The sequence below is a fragment of the Leptopilina boulardi genome, unplaced genomic scaffold, assembly GCF_019393585.1.
Source record: "Leptopilina boulardi isolate dan_hultmark-lab unplaced genomic scaffold, ZJU_Lbou_2.1 LbouV2_208, whole genome shotgun sequence".
Taxonomy (NCBI): Eukaryota; Metazoa; Arthropoda; class Insecta; order Hymenoptera; family Figitidae; genus Leptopilina; species Leptopilina boulardi.
Window position 1 is genome coordinate 2,033,409 of NW_026137761.1, and position 17,046 is coordinate 2,050,454.

General features: G+C 29.3%; 1 protein-coding gene across 1 annotated transcript; it reads right to left on the minus strand.

Moving 5' to 3' along the window:
- Nucleotides 1-12,542: 12,542 nt before the first annotated feature.
- Nucleotides 12,543-16,973, minus strand: LOC127278615 (uncharacterized). Its single transcript, XM_051300416.1, has 2 exons — nucleotides 16,753-16,973; nucleotides 12,543-15,720 (listed from the first exon to the last, which is right to left on the minus strand). The coding sequence occupies exons 1-2, from the start codon at nucleotides 16,795-16,797 to the stop codon at nucleotides 15,415-15,417; spliced, it is 351 nt and encodes a 116-aa protein (XP_051156373.1). The 5' UTR covers nucleotides 16,798-16,973; the 3' UTR covers nucleotides 12,543-15,414.
- Nucleotides 16,974-17,046: the final 73 nt, after the last annotated feature.

Here is a 17,046-nt window from a genome sequence, read left to right on the forward strand (position 1 = left end):
TTTGTAAATTTGACCATTAGTGCCATTTTTATGAATATAGTAGTTTCCAAATATATACGAGATATACAAATGTAAAATAGTAAATTTTTATACTGCGTGTGACCAAAAAAAATGCATATCGCCATTTTTCCACAAAGACTACTTCAGTAATATTTTTGCAATAATGATTTTTTAATAAAATATGGCATTGAATACGATTAAAATAGTGTTTTTTACTTTGAACCTTTTCCAAAATTAATATACAAATTCTTTCCAACTGGTGGTTAATTTACAAAAGATTTATATAAATGACATATCACAATTGTTCTGAAAAGCTTTTCTTATGCAAAAATCTATTAGTACTTTTCTTTAGTAGCTTATACATATAGTCAATAATGAATAAGGAAGGAAACAATTCTTCTATAGGTCAAACAATAATTCTTGTTAAACCAGTTTTGAAACTCGTTATCTTTTTTTTTACTGTGCAGACAAAGAAATTTGCTTAAATAAAAAAAGAATATTGATTATTGTTAAATTTGAAAACGCAGTGCCAATTACTGATAGATCGATAAATGCGAGGGAGATTCTAGAATAAAGGGCGATAGAAGTCTCAGTTTTCACGAAAAGGGAATTCCCTTAGCCACGTGACCCTTTGTTCGTTTATCCCTTAGTAAATTTACATCCCTATAAGCTGCGAACAAAGAACTATACACGCGTTATTTTAAAATAATCACTTCAAATTTTACTTTGAATTTCTCATTGTCTTCATAAAATTTTTGTTGCATAATTTAATGTCACAATTTCAAAATTATAACTTTAATTTAATTAAAATTGATGTCTCTCTGTCCGCATAATAATTATTGCCACATTACGGAAAAACGGTTTGATAAAGTATACTATATTCACTATCTTGCGCAGTAGTTTTCCTTAACGTCTAGAGATGCGTACAGTAAATTTTTGTGTACTGATCTTGGAGGTATAATAGAGTTATTAGACGTATACCTTTTTACCCATACAGTAGTCGGCTACCTAAGGAAATCTTTTAAATTAACACTGTTTTCAAAATACAATTAAGATTTTTTTCAATACTAAACCAATCATATTTGCAAAAACTAATTTTTAGAGTAGAGTGGGGCGAGATCACCAGTTTTTCAGTTTTCGAACTGTATCTCCGGTCCCCGAGCCGATAAAGACAAAAACAAAAAAGGTTTGAAAAATAGACTTTTTGGATACATTTTACTCCATTGACGCAAGTTCCGGTCTCTTCATTATTTCGAGCTACAGCCATTCTACGCTACCCTTGCAAGTGATCACCACTTATCTTTTTTTTGAAGTAAAAATTAAAAAATTAATTAAAAATCATTGGAAAACATCAAATAAATACAAATTATCACTATTTTATAACACTAAATTTATTTTAGAAAATAAAATCTTTTATAAATAACTATTCAATTTTTTTTGCAATTTTCAGAGATTGTCGCTTTAATTAGACAATTTGATTGAATCGCAATTGCGTTTGGGCTTTCTCGCCACAAATTTGTTATATAAAATAAAATATTTTATAAATATGAATTAAAAATTGAATAAAGCTAATAATAATATCGTGGTGGTGATCTCGCCCCAAGTGTATATATATATTAAGAGAAAAACACAATAACTTTTAAAACACTTAAAAAATCGTAAAATAAACCACATCATCACATTCAGAAGACTCAAATTAATAAAAAATAATTACGTTAAATTTTTTTTGATGAAATTTTTCTCAAAATAAAATCGCGAAAATTAAAAAAAAGTTGTGAAATGAGTTTTGATTTCAGTAATCACTCTGTGATCTCGCCCCATGGTGATCTCACCCTACTCTACTCTATTTATAGTATATAATAAAAGACAAATTTGAAATTTCCTACTTTAGTCCTCTTTTTTTAATAATCGTATGTTCTCTTTAGTCCTCTTTTTTGCAACATTATGTCTTATACTTTTGTTTTGTTCTAATCTATATGTCAAAAAATATTTGAATAAAAATCGCCATTGCATTTAAACTTATACACAAAAAAAATCTTTATCTGGAACAGCGATATGCCTCTCTAGATTAGTAAAAACTTTCGCTGTTTAAGTGAAGCATATCGCTGTTGCAGTGATATACTTATCGCTGTTTTAGGTGAAGATTTTTTTCCGTGTACATTTTTTTAGGGCACTTAAGCAGTTTTTCTTCAAACAGGTGTCATATACATTTGAAAACCAAGTATGCCGGTTAAGGATTTTAAGTAAAATCAACCTTATTAAGTTAAAAATATGCTTTAAATTTAAAACCCACAAACATAATTTTTAATGCTATAAACTATAAAAAATCTATAAAAATCATAGTTCTTTGAATTTATCTGACTAAATATTAAAAAAGTCTAAAAATTTTTTAGACAAAAGATGTAGATCCTATTGAAATAAACACATGTCTATGCATTTTCTACCAAAACTGATTATAGTTTTTGAGAAAAATGCAAAAGTCAACTCTAAATCTACAGGCAAAAAATAAAATAATTCTACATTTTTCTGATGACTAATTTTGGTTGTAGGTATATTTATAAGTAGTTTTACAAAATTGTTATAAGAATTTGAATGTCATAATAATATAAATTGATTTAATAAATAACTTTTACCGCTAACTATCACAATTGAATTCAACTATTTAATATAAATAGCATATACACTAAAATAATGAATTACCATTACGAATTTTTAATGCTACGACATATATAGGTATATGTGTGCAAAAAGACATCAATGTGTGCTTGCAAATTATAAAAAAATTCTTATTCTTAGAAGTCGAAAGTGACTTTACCCATATAACATTTGTTTTCTAGGTCAAAAATCGAAAAATCAATAATTGTGATATTTTTAAACTGAAGTTGGCTTTGCTCCGATTTTCCGATTTGGCCTAGTGACTTGAAAAAGTTTACACTTTTGAACTTTGACAATAATAATTTCCAAGTTCGACTTGAAATATATGTCTGCGCCACAAATTTTATTATTTATAGCCCTGATGGTGTTTTATACTGCGGTCGAGATATATCAAGCAGAAGGTTTGACGTCTAGGATGTGTTTGTGCATTTGCAATGACTTTTCCCAAATGTACAGTCACAACTCGACGGCCAATAAGCCATAAGAGGTTTTCTACCCTAGTTAAAAATCCAGGCAAATGCGGGTATTTTAAATTTAAGTTGGCTGCAGTCGCAATTGATAAGCTTCAATTTGCAGCTCCAAGTGGTAAAAGAAAGGGAGCCCGTAAAGTTCTACAGAATTAAATTTTACTGTTTGCTTATATATATCACATGTCATTGAAAGGAATTATAAAAACAATAAATCAATTCTACTTTTGGAGTAGAAAATTTTTAATGTCACTCATTTCAGAAGGAATTGTTTGGGATTAAAATCTTTTACATTTTATTCCCTTTCGCGGATTTAACAATATGGTCAACATTTTATATCTTATGTCGTTGGATTAACAATTTTATCTACTTTTTCATACATGGTGTACGAAGTTAAGTCAATATAAACTTTCTTGCCCAAGTGGCTCAGTTCTAAATATTTTTTAGGTCTATTCTAAGTTCTAAAGCTCTTAATTTCTAAGACTGTTCTAAATGCTACAGATTTTTAGTTTTTCAATAAGTTTTATATATTTATGAATAAAACGATTCCAGCATATAGGCTAGAAATAGTTAAACCTCCTTTGAACTTTCATTGAACCTACATTAAAACACCAAAGTTTCGTTACCTACATAAGAGTTTTGACACTGGACCACTATAAAACCTCCCAAAAATACCTTCATGAAGTTGGCGCCGACGCTCAGCATCGAAAATTATTTTCATGCGTTTAAAAAATATTAAAACATTTTTTAAAAAGGTTTTGGGTCCACACAATGCTTGAGAAGTATTTTTCAAGGTATTATTTGGATTGAAAAATTAAAAAAAAAAATAATTTGAAATTTTTTATTCCGCGAAAAACAATTTTCGACGCTGACCGTCGAACACAGAAAAAACTTGGACTCATTTTTGTTGCAACTCATTTTCTTTTGGGTATCGAAATGAGTATGGGACAAACTTCATGTTATTCAAAATGATATTGGCTGGAATTTCAGATTTCTAAGTTGGCATCATAAGCAGAGTAATTTTGTATTTCAATTATTGTTTCTAATATTTCAACAACACCAGAAAGATTATTTTGACCAGTACGAATATTTAGAAGTTTTTAAATAAAAATTATTTATTATTATTTACGTAGATAATAATTAATTTCATAAGTTTTTAAATTTACCGCTATTATTTAAGTTGGCAGTACCGTTCCTGTTGTCAAAACACATGTTTTCATTTTTCTAACCTAAAAACATATTTCCTTTATTATTTTATTACGCGATTACAAGCAATTTTTAATCAAATATATTAAGTCTAGCGTGTTATTTACTTCTTTGTAATTATTATATTTCATGTTTTTGTGCAAAATTATTCGTTATTTCACAATATTTTTCCATTTTTCTTTTTCTCAAAATGAAACTTGCCTGTTTCATTTTGATACTTTTACCTTAGAACTCGAAATGAGACAACCAGTTTCATTTTTGTTGCGAATCAAATTGAGTATAGAATCTATACTCAATTTGAATTCAGGTTTTTTCTGTGAAGCCAACTTCAGGGAGGTCCAAAAATAGAATATTAAAATATTTATACTTACTTGAAATATACAGGTTAACTTTACGAATCTGATATTGTTTGCAAAATAATACTTTAATCAACAGCAAAAAATAGTGATACACTTCGAGCAGAAATAAACTTCATTTATCTTTTCGCCTCCTATTAATGAGATGCTCGACTTTAATAGAAGAATTTGTCGATTGATTCCCTCGACGTGCAGATTAACTATTTATTTATGTTAAAAGTGACAAAAAGATGTCATTTACCCACACAGCACAACATCTTACACCAGGCCTACAGCAGGCTTACATGTAAGGTTTGTAAGGTAACATCGTAAGCCCATAGTAGACTTACAGTAAACCTAAAATGTCCGCCTTACAGTAAGCTTACATGGTAGGGTCGAGGTAAGCTTACATGGTAGGGTCGAGGTAAGCTTACATGGTAGGGTCGAGGTAAGCTTACACGGTAAGGTCGAGGTAAGCTTACACGGTAAGGTCGAGGTAAGCTTACACGGTAAGGTCGAGGTAAGCTTACATGGTAGGGTCGAGGTAAGCTTACATGGTAGGGTCGAGGTAAGCTTACATGGTAGGGTCGAGGTAAGCTTACACGGTAAGGTCGAGGTAAGCTTATGAGTAAAGGCTGTGGTAAGGTTATTATTAAGTTGTAAGGTTGAGGTAAGGTTGTGGTAAGCTTACAAGGTAAGGCAAGTTATATTCAAATAATAATATTAATAATAAATAAATATTCAATAAAAAAATTTTTCTTTTGCCTTATTCTATTTTGGGAACCTATCATTTCGCAGAAAGTTTTGAAAATAAATTTGGGAGGAGTAGGATTCGAACCCGGGACCGAAGTATATACCTAACAACCTAACCAACTGAGCTAAACGGGGAACTGACAATGAGAAAAGTAATCTTGCTTTTAAGGAGTTGATTATCTTCTTGGTTCCAGTTTAAAAGTAAGATTACTTTTCTCATTGTCAGTTCCCCGTTTAGCTCAGTTGGTTAGGTTGTTAGGTATATACTTCGGTCCCGGGTTCGAATCCTACTCCTCCCAAATTTGTTTTCAAAACTTTCTGCGAAATGATAGGTTCCCAAAATAGAATAAGGCAAAAGAAAAATTTTTTTATTGAATATTTATTTATTATTAATATTATTATTTGAATATAACTTGCCTTACCTTGTAAGCTTACCACAACCTTACCTCAACCTTACAACTTAATAATAACCTTACCACAGCCTTTACTCATAAGCTTACCTCGACCTTACCGTGTAAGCTTACCTCGACCCTACCATGTAAGCTTACCTCGACCCTACCATGTAAGCTTACCTCGACCCTACCATGTAAGCTTACCTCGACCTTACCGTGTAAGCTTACCTCGACCTTACCGTGTAAGCTTACCTCGACCCTACCATGTAAGCTTACCTCGACCCTACCATGTAAGCTTACTGTAAGGCGGACATTTTAGGTTTACTGTAAGTCTACTATGGGCTTACGATGTTACCTTACAAACCTTACATGTAAGCCTGCTGTAGGCCTGGTGTAAGATGTTGTGCTGTGTGGGTAGACTATGTTTGATTTTCAATTCAAAATAGATATAGGAAGGTGCTAATATCTTATTTTATTAAAACCAAGTGTATAAAGAGCTAAATTTTAAACAACATGTATTCTGAAAAGAAAATTTAAATTTTGAATTTTGATACGATTATTTTAAGGTATTTTAAATTATTAAAGCTATAATTACTTAAAATTAATTATGAACAATACTTAATGTCTTAAATGAAAACAATTAAAAATGTGTATAAAAAAAATATTGTTTTAGGGAAAGTAATTAAAAACAAGATATATTTCTCAATAAAATCAATATATATATATATTATAAGTCGCTCGTGTGTTAGAAATTCACAGCCTTAATGTTAGATTAAATGTTAGATATGTTTTATCTCTATTTACATATAAATAGGTTTCGATTTATCTTACACTTTTATGAATACAGGATGTTCCAGGATTTTTGATAATCTGAAAAAGATTACCTTTCAATGCATAAAGTCCTGGGAAATCCCATACATATTTTTAATCTTACATATATACATATATAGTCCTTATATATTATTATTCGTACATAGACGGGAAGAATAAAATATCAATGTCGACATTTCAAATAGTCTCTTTATCATATTAATTTTTATAATTAAAAATAACATGTTCTATTTTTGCTTTAATTTTCATTGCAGAAAACTGATGTTCTGAAAATTTTTTAAAGAAAGAATTTAACACAAAGTTAGGCTAACCTTACAAACCAACAATGTAATATAAGAGTTATCTGTCAGCAGAAATTTGGTAAACACACAGTTTAAACAACTTGAAAGCTTTTGTTGGTCAAACTATGGATTAATGTTCGCCAAAGTTTTGTCGATGATATCACTGCAAAAAGAAGTATCTTATTTTAAGATGTTTTGGTCGCCTTTTTAAGATGTTTTTTACAACTTGCTTCTAAAAGTTATAAAAAACATCTTAAAATGCATTAGTTATTTCTTAAGATATAAGATAGATAGGAAGATACTTTTGGTAACTTGCTTCCAATGTGTCTTATAATAAGATACTTCTTTTTGCAGTGTATTGGGCCAACATTAAACCATTGTTTGTTCAACAAAAGTTTAAAGGATTTTAAAATGTGTTTGCCTAACTTTTACCGACGATCGGCAGAACATATCCATAGTTTGTCCGATCAAAGTTTAAAAGTCTTTTAAAATATTTTTTCTTAAGTATTGCCAACAATTAGGCCAACTTCAATCCATAGGTTGTGGTCGATCAAGGCTTTTAATTTGTTTAAAACTTTGTTTACCAACTTTCTGAGTTAGAAGAAAACTAGTAAATTCAATCTTTATAGAATTAAGCTATATAATTGGAAATAGTTCAATTCTACTGTCATATCCAGTTAAATTAATTTTTAAGTTATGTTTGAATGAAACTAAAATAATAAATAATAAATTTCACATTATAGGTAGTAATTGTGATGTTAATTTGAATGTTTTTAAACTTTTTGCATTATATTTAACGTCTTTCCATTGTTTGCATTAAAATCATGGGCATGGACAGATTTAAAACTTTATCATAAACTCAGTAAATAGTGTTTCGATCTAAAACTAACGCTCTGATAAATTTTCTTAAAATAAAACTGATAAAAATCTGAGTAAAATGTCGACAGTGAAAGTGGAATAAAAATATTTGCCTATAATTTTCACGAAGCGTGTTTGAGCAACGTATCGCAAGCAGAAAGATAAATCTACATGTAATTATTGAGTCGAGTCTTGGTACATATACTTTTATATATATATAAATATATTTGAGTTGTTTGCGTAGAGGAAAATTAATTACCTTTATACTTAATACTGAAAACTTTTAAACGTATTTTGCATTACTTAACATGTGATTCCTAATATTTGTTTAAATTAAAAAACGAATTAATATTTAAATTGAGCATGAACCAATTATTTCTACGTGCGTCAAAGCTTTCAAATATTTAAATATACTGAAAACGGGTAAATAATGATAAAGCTAAGTAGTTTGTTTTTTGGTAATTTTTCTAACTAATATATACTACATAATTTGTATTATCTAATATTTTATTCACATTTATTCTTCAATATTCTTTTTTCTTGTTGTTTATCTTTGTACCACCGAATTAAAAGATTTTTCTTTATATGTATTTTTATACAATAATATTTTTTTATATGTGCTACATTTTTGGTTCTTGGATAGAATTAAAAATTCTAATATTTTCTATTGATATCTTCGCAAGTGCGAAATACCCTTGTCATAATAAAATAATTATATTAATTCATTCATAATACATTTATCACATATATTCAGATATTGAATGCCATCTTAAAAACGTATATTAAAATTTCAAATTCTCGCGGGGATATATATGTATGACATATAACACGCCGAAGTTCAATATCTACGCTATAATTCACTATATTCTACGCTGAAATGGGCATCTAAACGCAAATAATTTTTAATATACAAGATGCAAAAATTATGTAAAATAATAAAAATATAAAATAAAATTGTAATGTATTTAAAAGAAGCTTCTTAAAATATTTTTCAAAATAAAATATTAAAATAAACATTTTTTTTTTTTTTGAAAGAGTAAGGCAAGTGCATTTCCTTTTATTCTTTAGGGCCAGTTTTACCAACTCCGGTTAAAAGTTTTACCGACCAATCATGAGCAGTTAAATTGGCTTTAATCGCTGATTAACTTTTAACCATATAGTTGGTGAAACCGGCCCTTAAATTTATTTAATTATAAAATTGAGGGGCTGGATTCCGTAAAGGTGTTATACGAGTTCGCGCAGCCGTAGATTCGCTATACGCGGTAACTTTCATTTTTACGCTTAACACCTTATAGAATCCAGCCTCTCAATTAAAAAACGTACTTTTTAAAATTCCCACCATTTTTGAGTTGATGGTACTCTTTAAATTTGAAAAAGTCAAGTTTCACTTATTAAAAGTTATAAGTTGCTCTCTCGTTCACCAACTACAATAAGTAAATTTTTCACTTATTTTGTTTGAAATTTCACTTATTTTTAGTGTATAATATACGCTTATTGAAAGAAAGAACGACATATAACTTTTTACAAGTGGAATTTCATTTATTTATATTTATTATTGAGTAAGGAAATTAATCTATTTTTAACTCATTTTTGGAGTTGATTTTTAATTGAAAAAATTTTATTCTCAACTTGAGTTGTCATTAACTCTCTAAAATTTTTACATTGTAAAAAAGGACGGCAAACATATATCTTTTAGAAAAAAATATTTGACAATATGTGACAGTCCCCGAGAGAAGGGACCTTAGCTCACCAAAACGAATTTCACAGGGCAAGCGTTTGAAGAAGAAGCAGAAACGCGGAACTCGAAGAGTGGGGCGGAACTTCTGAAAAGTTCCCCCACCACACTAACACAACGTTGTGTTTCTGTATACGTGAGCTTCGTCTACTTCGTGTATCTTCGGGTCTCACGTACGCGAAGCTCACGTACGCGAGAGTATAGTTGTGTAAGTAAAGTAGTGGGGCTGATTTCTTGAGTGCCACAATCCGCCTCGAAATGCGCTTGACATACCCATCTTCAAAATGTTATTGTGTCAAAAGCAATTATCCTAATCAGTTTTTGACTTTTGCATGTGAAAAAGCAATTCAAAATCTATCATTTACCATATAAAACTCAATATTGACCTCTGGTGAGCTAAGGTCCCTTCTCTCGGGGACTGTCACATATATAATCAAATCCTTTTAACCCTCTGTCTACGCTATAACTTATAGCCACTCTAGCCGCCACCAGAGGCGACCGAATTGTCATTTTTTGTCGATAACGGTCAACTGATTGTGAGTAGGCAGAGGGTTAACTAATTCACATTAATTAAAATAATATTTTACCTTATATGAAGTAATAAAAATCTTGTTTTTTTAAGAAAAATTCTTTTAGAAAAAGAAATATTCTTCAAACTGATAATAAATTTTTATTATACATTTTATAAAATATAAATCCGGCTTTAAACTTGTAAAATAAATTGATTTATTTCTTAAAAAATAAAATTGCGGTTTCAAAATACACGTATGTAGTAAAATAATGTACCAAATACTGCGTTGATATATAATATTAAAATATCCATAAAACATGATGTGTAACCGTATTTCCTTAAAAAAATTACTTTATCTAAAACTATTCTAAAGACTAATCCTTTCAATACGTAATAAAAAATAAAAATACAGATAAGTTTTGAATTGATGTATAATGATTCCTTAGGTGCGAATTTAGGTTGGACGCCAGAGTTTGAAAGTTGCCCCAACTTTGGCAATTACAAAGGCCTACCCGAGGCGAAATTTAAGCCCTAATTTACAAGGAGTAAAGTAGAGTTAAACAGACCCTCTTTAGCTTCCTCAACTAGTCGCAAATTTCCCTTTCTTCCACGTTTGGATTTAAAGTAGGGTCTAAAAATTGATTAAAATATTGAAAATTTTGAAATTGCTCTAATCCTATTAATTTTTTGAAAACGCTTCAAAATATGTTAATTCCAGTTTTTAAAGGGTAATTAAAGAAATATTGTGTGAAGAAAAAATTCATTTTGCTTTAATCAAAATAATTAAAAGAGTTTTTTTTTGCATTTTTTTGTACTTTTTTAATCGAACTAGACCCTCTTTAGCTTCCTCAACCAGTCGCAAATTTACCTTTCTTCCACGTTTGGATTCAAAGGAGGGCCTACGGGAGTCTACAAGATCGTAAAGAGGGCCTATTTAGGTTCTAAGGGAAGCTAAAGAGGATTCAAATTTCGCCTCGGGTATGGTTGGCCAGACTTTGGTAACCAACCAACCATGGTATGCAGAGTTTCGCCAACTATAGGGACAACTCTGGGCCATGGTTGGCCCGACAGTTGGCACGAGAAGGTAGACCGAGTTTGCAAAAGTTGGCCTAATTTTGGGCCTACCAAAAATCCTCACCTGGGTCGTCATACGATTTCTTATGAGTGTATAAATTTTAAGGATAAAAATGTAAAATTAACGTGTTTTTGTTCTTTTTTCATAATTATACTGTATAAAAGACTTATAACATGTCCTGCATTGTCAGAGAAATTGACCTTTATAAAGTGCAAATTGTATACAATTTGCACTAGTTCATGTCCCAGTAGATTAGTTTTGTTATTAAGCTTTCTACAATAAGTTACCTATTGTGGGTTCCAATTGTAAATATACGTCCATGCATTTATTGCATATATAAACTCTTTTAAGTATTATTATAGGTAAAACTATGCTTTCTCACTATATAGGACTTTGATGTTTCATAGTTAGTATACCAAGAAAACGGAAAAGTAGGCCTTCAGCGAAGTTCGTTGTCATATGCGTACATTAGACTAGTATACATACAAGTTTATTGCGAGCGCCTATATGTGTGTATGTTCTACCATTATCCTTCCTTTGATGTTCCTACTCAGAGAATTGATGTAATTTAAAAAAAATACTGAAAACATTACACTACAAACATTTGTTAATTTTTTTTTGAAAGTACAGTTTTCCCTAAATCGTAAAAAATAGTAGTCATGAGTGGACCACGTTTTGTTTTTCGTGTATACACTGAGAAAACTATATGTTTGATTCAAACATATTTTGTTTGAATTAAACTTAAAATGTCTTTGATATACAGTCAAACGTATTTAAGTTTACTTTAAACATATTTTTTGGTCGATAGAATAGCATATTTTTTAAGTTGAATTCAAACATATTATAATTTTGATTTGAAATATGCAGTTTTTAAGCATATTTTATGTTTAATTCAAATATAATTTTTCTTAAATCAAACAGAACATTCAAACAAATAATATGTTTAAATTAATATGGTAGATATTTTCAATATATTAAATTTAAACATACAAACTGTGTTGAATCAAACAAAATCATTTTAACTGATGTTTATGTTTGAAACAAATAATTCTTTTTCTCAGTGTACCTAAATTTTTTTGGAGTTAATAATTAGCTAACTTCAATACACCGTTGGATAGGTAGTGAGAAAAGCTGCAAGTTAAATGTATTTAGAATTTTTTTTTACTGTCATGGAAAAATTTTCTGGGTGTTTATTCCGACTATTTGTTTTTGTAGTCCTGAGTGGACCGCACCCAGGAGAAATCATCTCAAAACTTTTCAAAATTCATTAAATATCATACAATTTAAATATGCATTGAATAATTATTTATTTAAAATACTTTTTAATAGAAATGATAAAAATCAAACATTTTACAGTGCAAAAAGAAATAACTTATTTTAAGATGTTTTGGTAGCGTTTTTAAGACATTACGATGTTTTAATGTCTTGAAAACGCTACCAAAACATCTTAAAATAAGATACTTCTTTTTGCAGTGAAATAATTAAATTCCGTTTTATTTCATAGTTTTGTTTTACATATATGAAATTAGAACAAAATATCTTTTAAATGCAAAAAAATCACTTTAAATTAACTTTAGTGACGATTTATATTCATTCAAACGTGAAATGTGTAATTACAGTGAAAAACTTATGTTGTCCACTCATGAAAATCAACAGAAAAAATAGACGGCATTTTTGCGAGCACAATTTTTTTTAATAAACATTAAAATTTTTGCTTATCCATTTTGCATGATTAATTTTCCAGCCTAAATAATAGGTAAAAACCAAACTCAACTCCAAAAAGAAAAAAGATACTATTTTGAAGCACTTGGAAAATGAGATCCCAAAACTTTTTCGCTACTTTGCTTTAGGTTATTTTTTCAATCACCTGTTCTGAATACAAATATGCGTCCTTTCAGTTCGGATTTTTACTAAAATTAGTTTTTTTTTTCAATAAACACCCGTGTAGAAATTTTGTCATGGCTCAAACCGGGGCAAAACTTAGCGTCCATAAAATTGGCATGAAACGCCTTACCCGATTTGGGCCACAAGATGAAGCCACATTTTGACGCTTCCCAGGTCTCGGCCATATTGGGTGAGGCTTTTCAAGCCATTTTTAGGCCAAATTTGTCAATTTCTACACGGACATTTTTATGCACAGACTTATTTTACATAAAAAACCAGGAAGTGGTCCATTCATGACTACATTTCCCTACATTATTAAATCTCAGTGAGAAGTGAAAAATTAAGAAGAGTTGTAATCTAATTCATTTTAATTCCACTTTAGTCCAATTCTTTTTTATTCATTTAGAACAGTTGGAAATAAGCTCATTTCAACTTTTTTCAATATACAATTTTAAAATTTTATTCGGAAAAATAAATGTTGGCCCGATATTTTGAACCTTCAGTTTTCATAGTAGAAATCGAACAACCTGTTATAACAAGAACTATGAAACAAGCTTTACTATATTTTTAATTACAATTAATTAATAAATTAATTATAAGGATACACTGAAAAAAATATAGGTGAGATCTTAAACTACAACTGAAGCAACTACAAAATCTCATTCGACCTACTACATTCTTAGTTCTTTTAACTATTCTCATATAAAAGTCAATAGAATTTTTTAAATTCAGTTGAGGTCCTATCGAGGGGGAATTTACTCAGGTAGTCAAGTGTACACTCTTCCTGTAATACTTGTGTAATAACGTGTAATACCGTGTAATAATGCGTTATTACGGTGCTGTAATAACGCAAAAAAATCTGTAATATCTCTGTAATAATGTGTAATACTCTGTAATAACGTGTAATAACTTAGTAATAAGGGTAATATGAGGTGTAATACCGGTAGTCAAGTGTACACGTTTTTAACTAGTAAATTCCCCCTCGGGTCCTATTGTACTAGGCAGAGTAGTTAAAAAGTAATCAAATCTACTGATTTTTTTAAGTGTACTTAAACTGAAACTTCATTCTTCATTCTTATAAAATGCAAAAGAATTTAATAGTTAGCGAGATAAAAATGGAATAAATTCGAATTCATCTTCCAGAGAAATTGAAGTACCTACTTAGTTGAGACTTACTTTGAATTGAAATTTAAAAAAAATTGAATAGTTAGCAAAATATTAAAAATTCATTTTTAAGTGAAACTTATAACTGTAATAGAGAATAACAAAAGGGATTGGAGAAAAATGGAATTTCAGAAGATTGATTAATTTATCTTTTCTATATGGAGAAGTAAAATTTTTAATCCTTTTTAATTTCTCGCTTCTTACTGATCAATATATTATATATACTGATCATGGACATGTTAAATTTGAACTTAACCGCAGTAGTTGGTACATTTACTCTATTAAAATTTATACATAGAGAATCGTTATTAATACCAAGATATTAATCTCTTTTTCATATAACATTTATTTTGTTTTCTCCGTGTAAAATTGGAAATATTTTCACTGTATAATTTTTTCGGTCAATGCCTCAATATAAATATAAATAAATATATTAAATAAAATATAATTATCCACAACAAAATAGTCCAAATTAAAAAAATAGACAAAATTTAATTTAATAATAATAATTAAAGTATAACAAATTAAAAAAACAATAGTCATTCTATATTTACTTGTCGAGTTTTTGTTGAGTGAAACATTTAAAATTTATATACTTCAAACGGACGGATTGAAAAAAAAGGTTATAAATTTGTAATTTCCTATGTAGAATTTGTGATTTATGTAAAAAGCAAATGGAATTGCAAAATTATGTTTGAAGTGTGTTTTTTTTCTGAAAGTACAAAAATCTAGCGTGCGCTTATTTGTTATACAATTTTGTAAAAACGTATATTTGCACACTTTTATACTTAAATTCTAAATCGCTTTTCATATACGGGGTATTTTTCAAAAATCTAAAATAATGTAAAAGTATATTATTGGTCATTTTAAAAAATTTTCCCTAAAAACATAATTTATATATATTTATCTTAAAATTTTTAATTTTTTTTACCAGGGAGAACTCTACTAGAAAAAATATTCTTTTTTAAAATTATTTCTAAGGGATCTTAATTCATATGAATAAATGAATAACCAATATTTGAAGAATCCCTTATATAAATAAACAAATTGAATTGTTATAAAAATTTTACAAAATAAATAATTTTCTCAATTTAAATTTAATTTACACCCTTGCTTGTGTCCCTCTCTTTTTTTCGTAAAAATATAGTGAAAATTATCCTCTTTAAAGTTTCTTCTGCAAAACTTGAATGCCATCAAATGCAGATAAATATATATCCAAAGATAAAACAATGCTAATTAAATTATTTCTAATAATTGTTCCTAGTTGTTAGTTGATCATTTCGTTCTCAAGATTTTCGTTTCTTTGGTTTTCTTCGTGTTCATTACAATATGAACAAGGGCTTGTGCTTTCGCCTCGAGAATTAAGAGAATCTAATCCTTCCGCTACATACGTGACGTAGGTATCGATGCTTTTCGTGTCTAGGGAAGGCAATGAACAAGACAAGGACAAGGAGTCGAAATTCTCTGCTTCTTCAGCATCTGAGATGATTGAATGCCAAGGTTGAATCATCTCCGGTGTTGGGGGTCTTGACTTTTTAGCAAGCCCGCCTGATGTCGAGAGCTTCTTAATCGCCTAGAACAGCGGAAATTACATCCTTTCGAATTAATAAAATGGTTCACTTTAATCCTCATTGCATCAGTTTCTTCGAAAATTATAGTCTTTCACTCAATTAATCTAAGTAGAAATTTTTTATTTAATTTTATTTACGTTTTAAAATCAATTTTATAATTTTGTATAATTCGCATTCAAAATTTTTGGTATAGATCAAATGAACTAAACGAAACTAATGAATACAATATAATTCCGTAGAATGAAGAAGTAATATAGTAGCGGCTTGACAGCTGTTTATAGGGGGACTATTAATTTATGCCAAATCGATAAACATATTAAGACAGTGATAAGTTACCTAAATTTTCTCACGATTATAATATATCTCTGTTAATTTTGACTATGAGTTGTTATATGACTTTCGAATTAATAATGATGTATTTTATAAAATTTGACAGATATATAAATAAAACATTTACTTTCAATGCTTTAAAAAAGAAATCTTCATATCCAATTAATGAATTAATTATATCACTTCTAAAAGTTTCCCTTTCAAACCATATTTATATAATACTTTATAATAATCTATAAAAATCTATATAGACATCTATATCTATACATAGATAGTAAACAAATGGGTGTAAATTTTCACAAGCAGTGAAATGAAAAGCTCTCCATAGATTCTTCATACAAAAAAAACCCAAAGTAAATGAATTAAAAATAGATCAACTTTGTAAAAAGACTGCAACTTTGGTTGAAAATCATTTGAAACATTCAAAAGACAAGTTGAAAAATATACCTGCATATACAGTATTCAAAAACTAAACTACTTAAATTGCAAGCAATTGCAAAATGTAAAATGAATGAAAATTCATTTACTTGCAAAAGTAAATGAGTTGCAAGTCGAAAAGACTAATATAATTAAATAAAAACATACGCCCTGAAGACGTTCCAAAGAATAATATTTAAGAGAAAAAATAATGAAAATATTGTCAAATGGAATTAATGAGTTTCGTGCCAAGAAAATGTACGTTGAATCAATTCGAATCTGCTCACCCGTAAAATCCTTCTGCCAGATTTAGAAAGGACTTTTTTGAGCATGTCTCGGCGCTTTAGTGTTTGACTTTGAACCCCTCGAGTGCACCTGTCCTCGCGAGTTGATATTCGTTTAGAATCGACCTTCACCAACAGCAAAAAAAGGATCGATTTTGTGGAAAGGACAACGTCCTAGTGAGAGGAGCGATCACGACGCGCACCAGGGAGTGTCTATAGTGAGAATGCTGCTACTTCCTAAACTGCAGTCCTACTTATAAGCTCTCCCACCCCCGCCTTATCAAACTACCAGTCAGT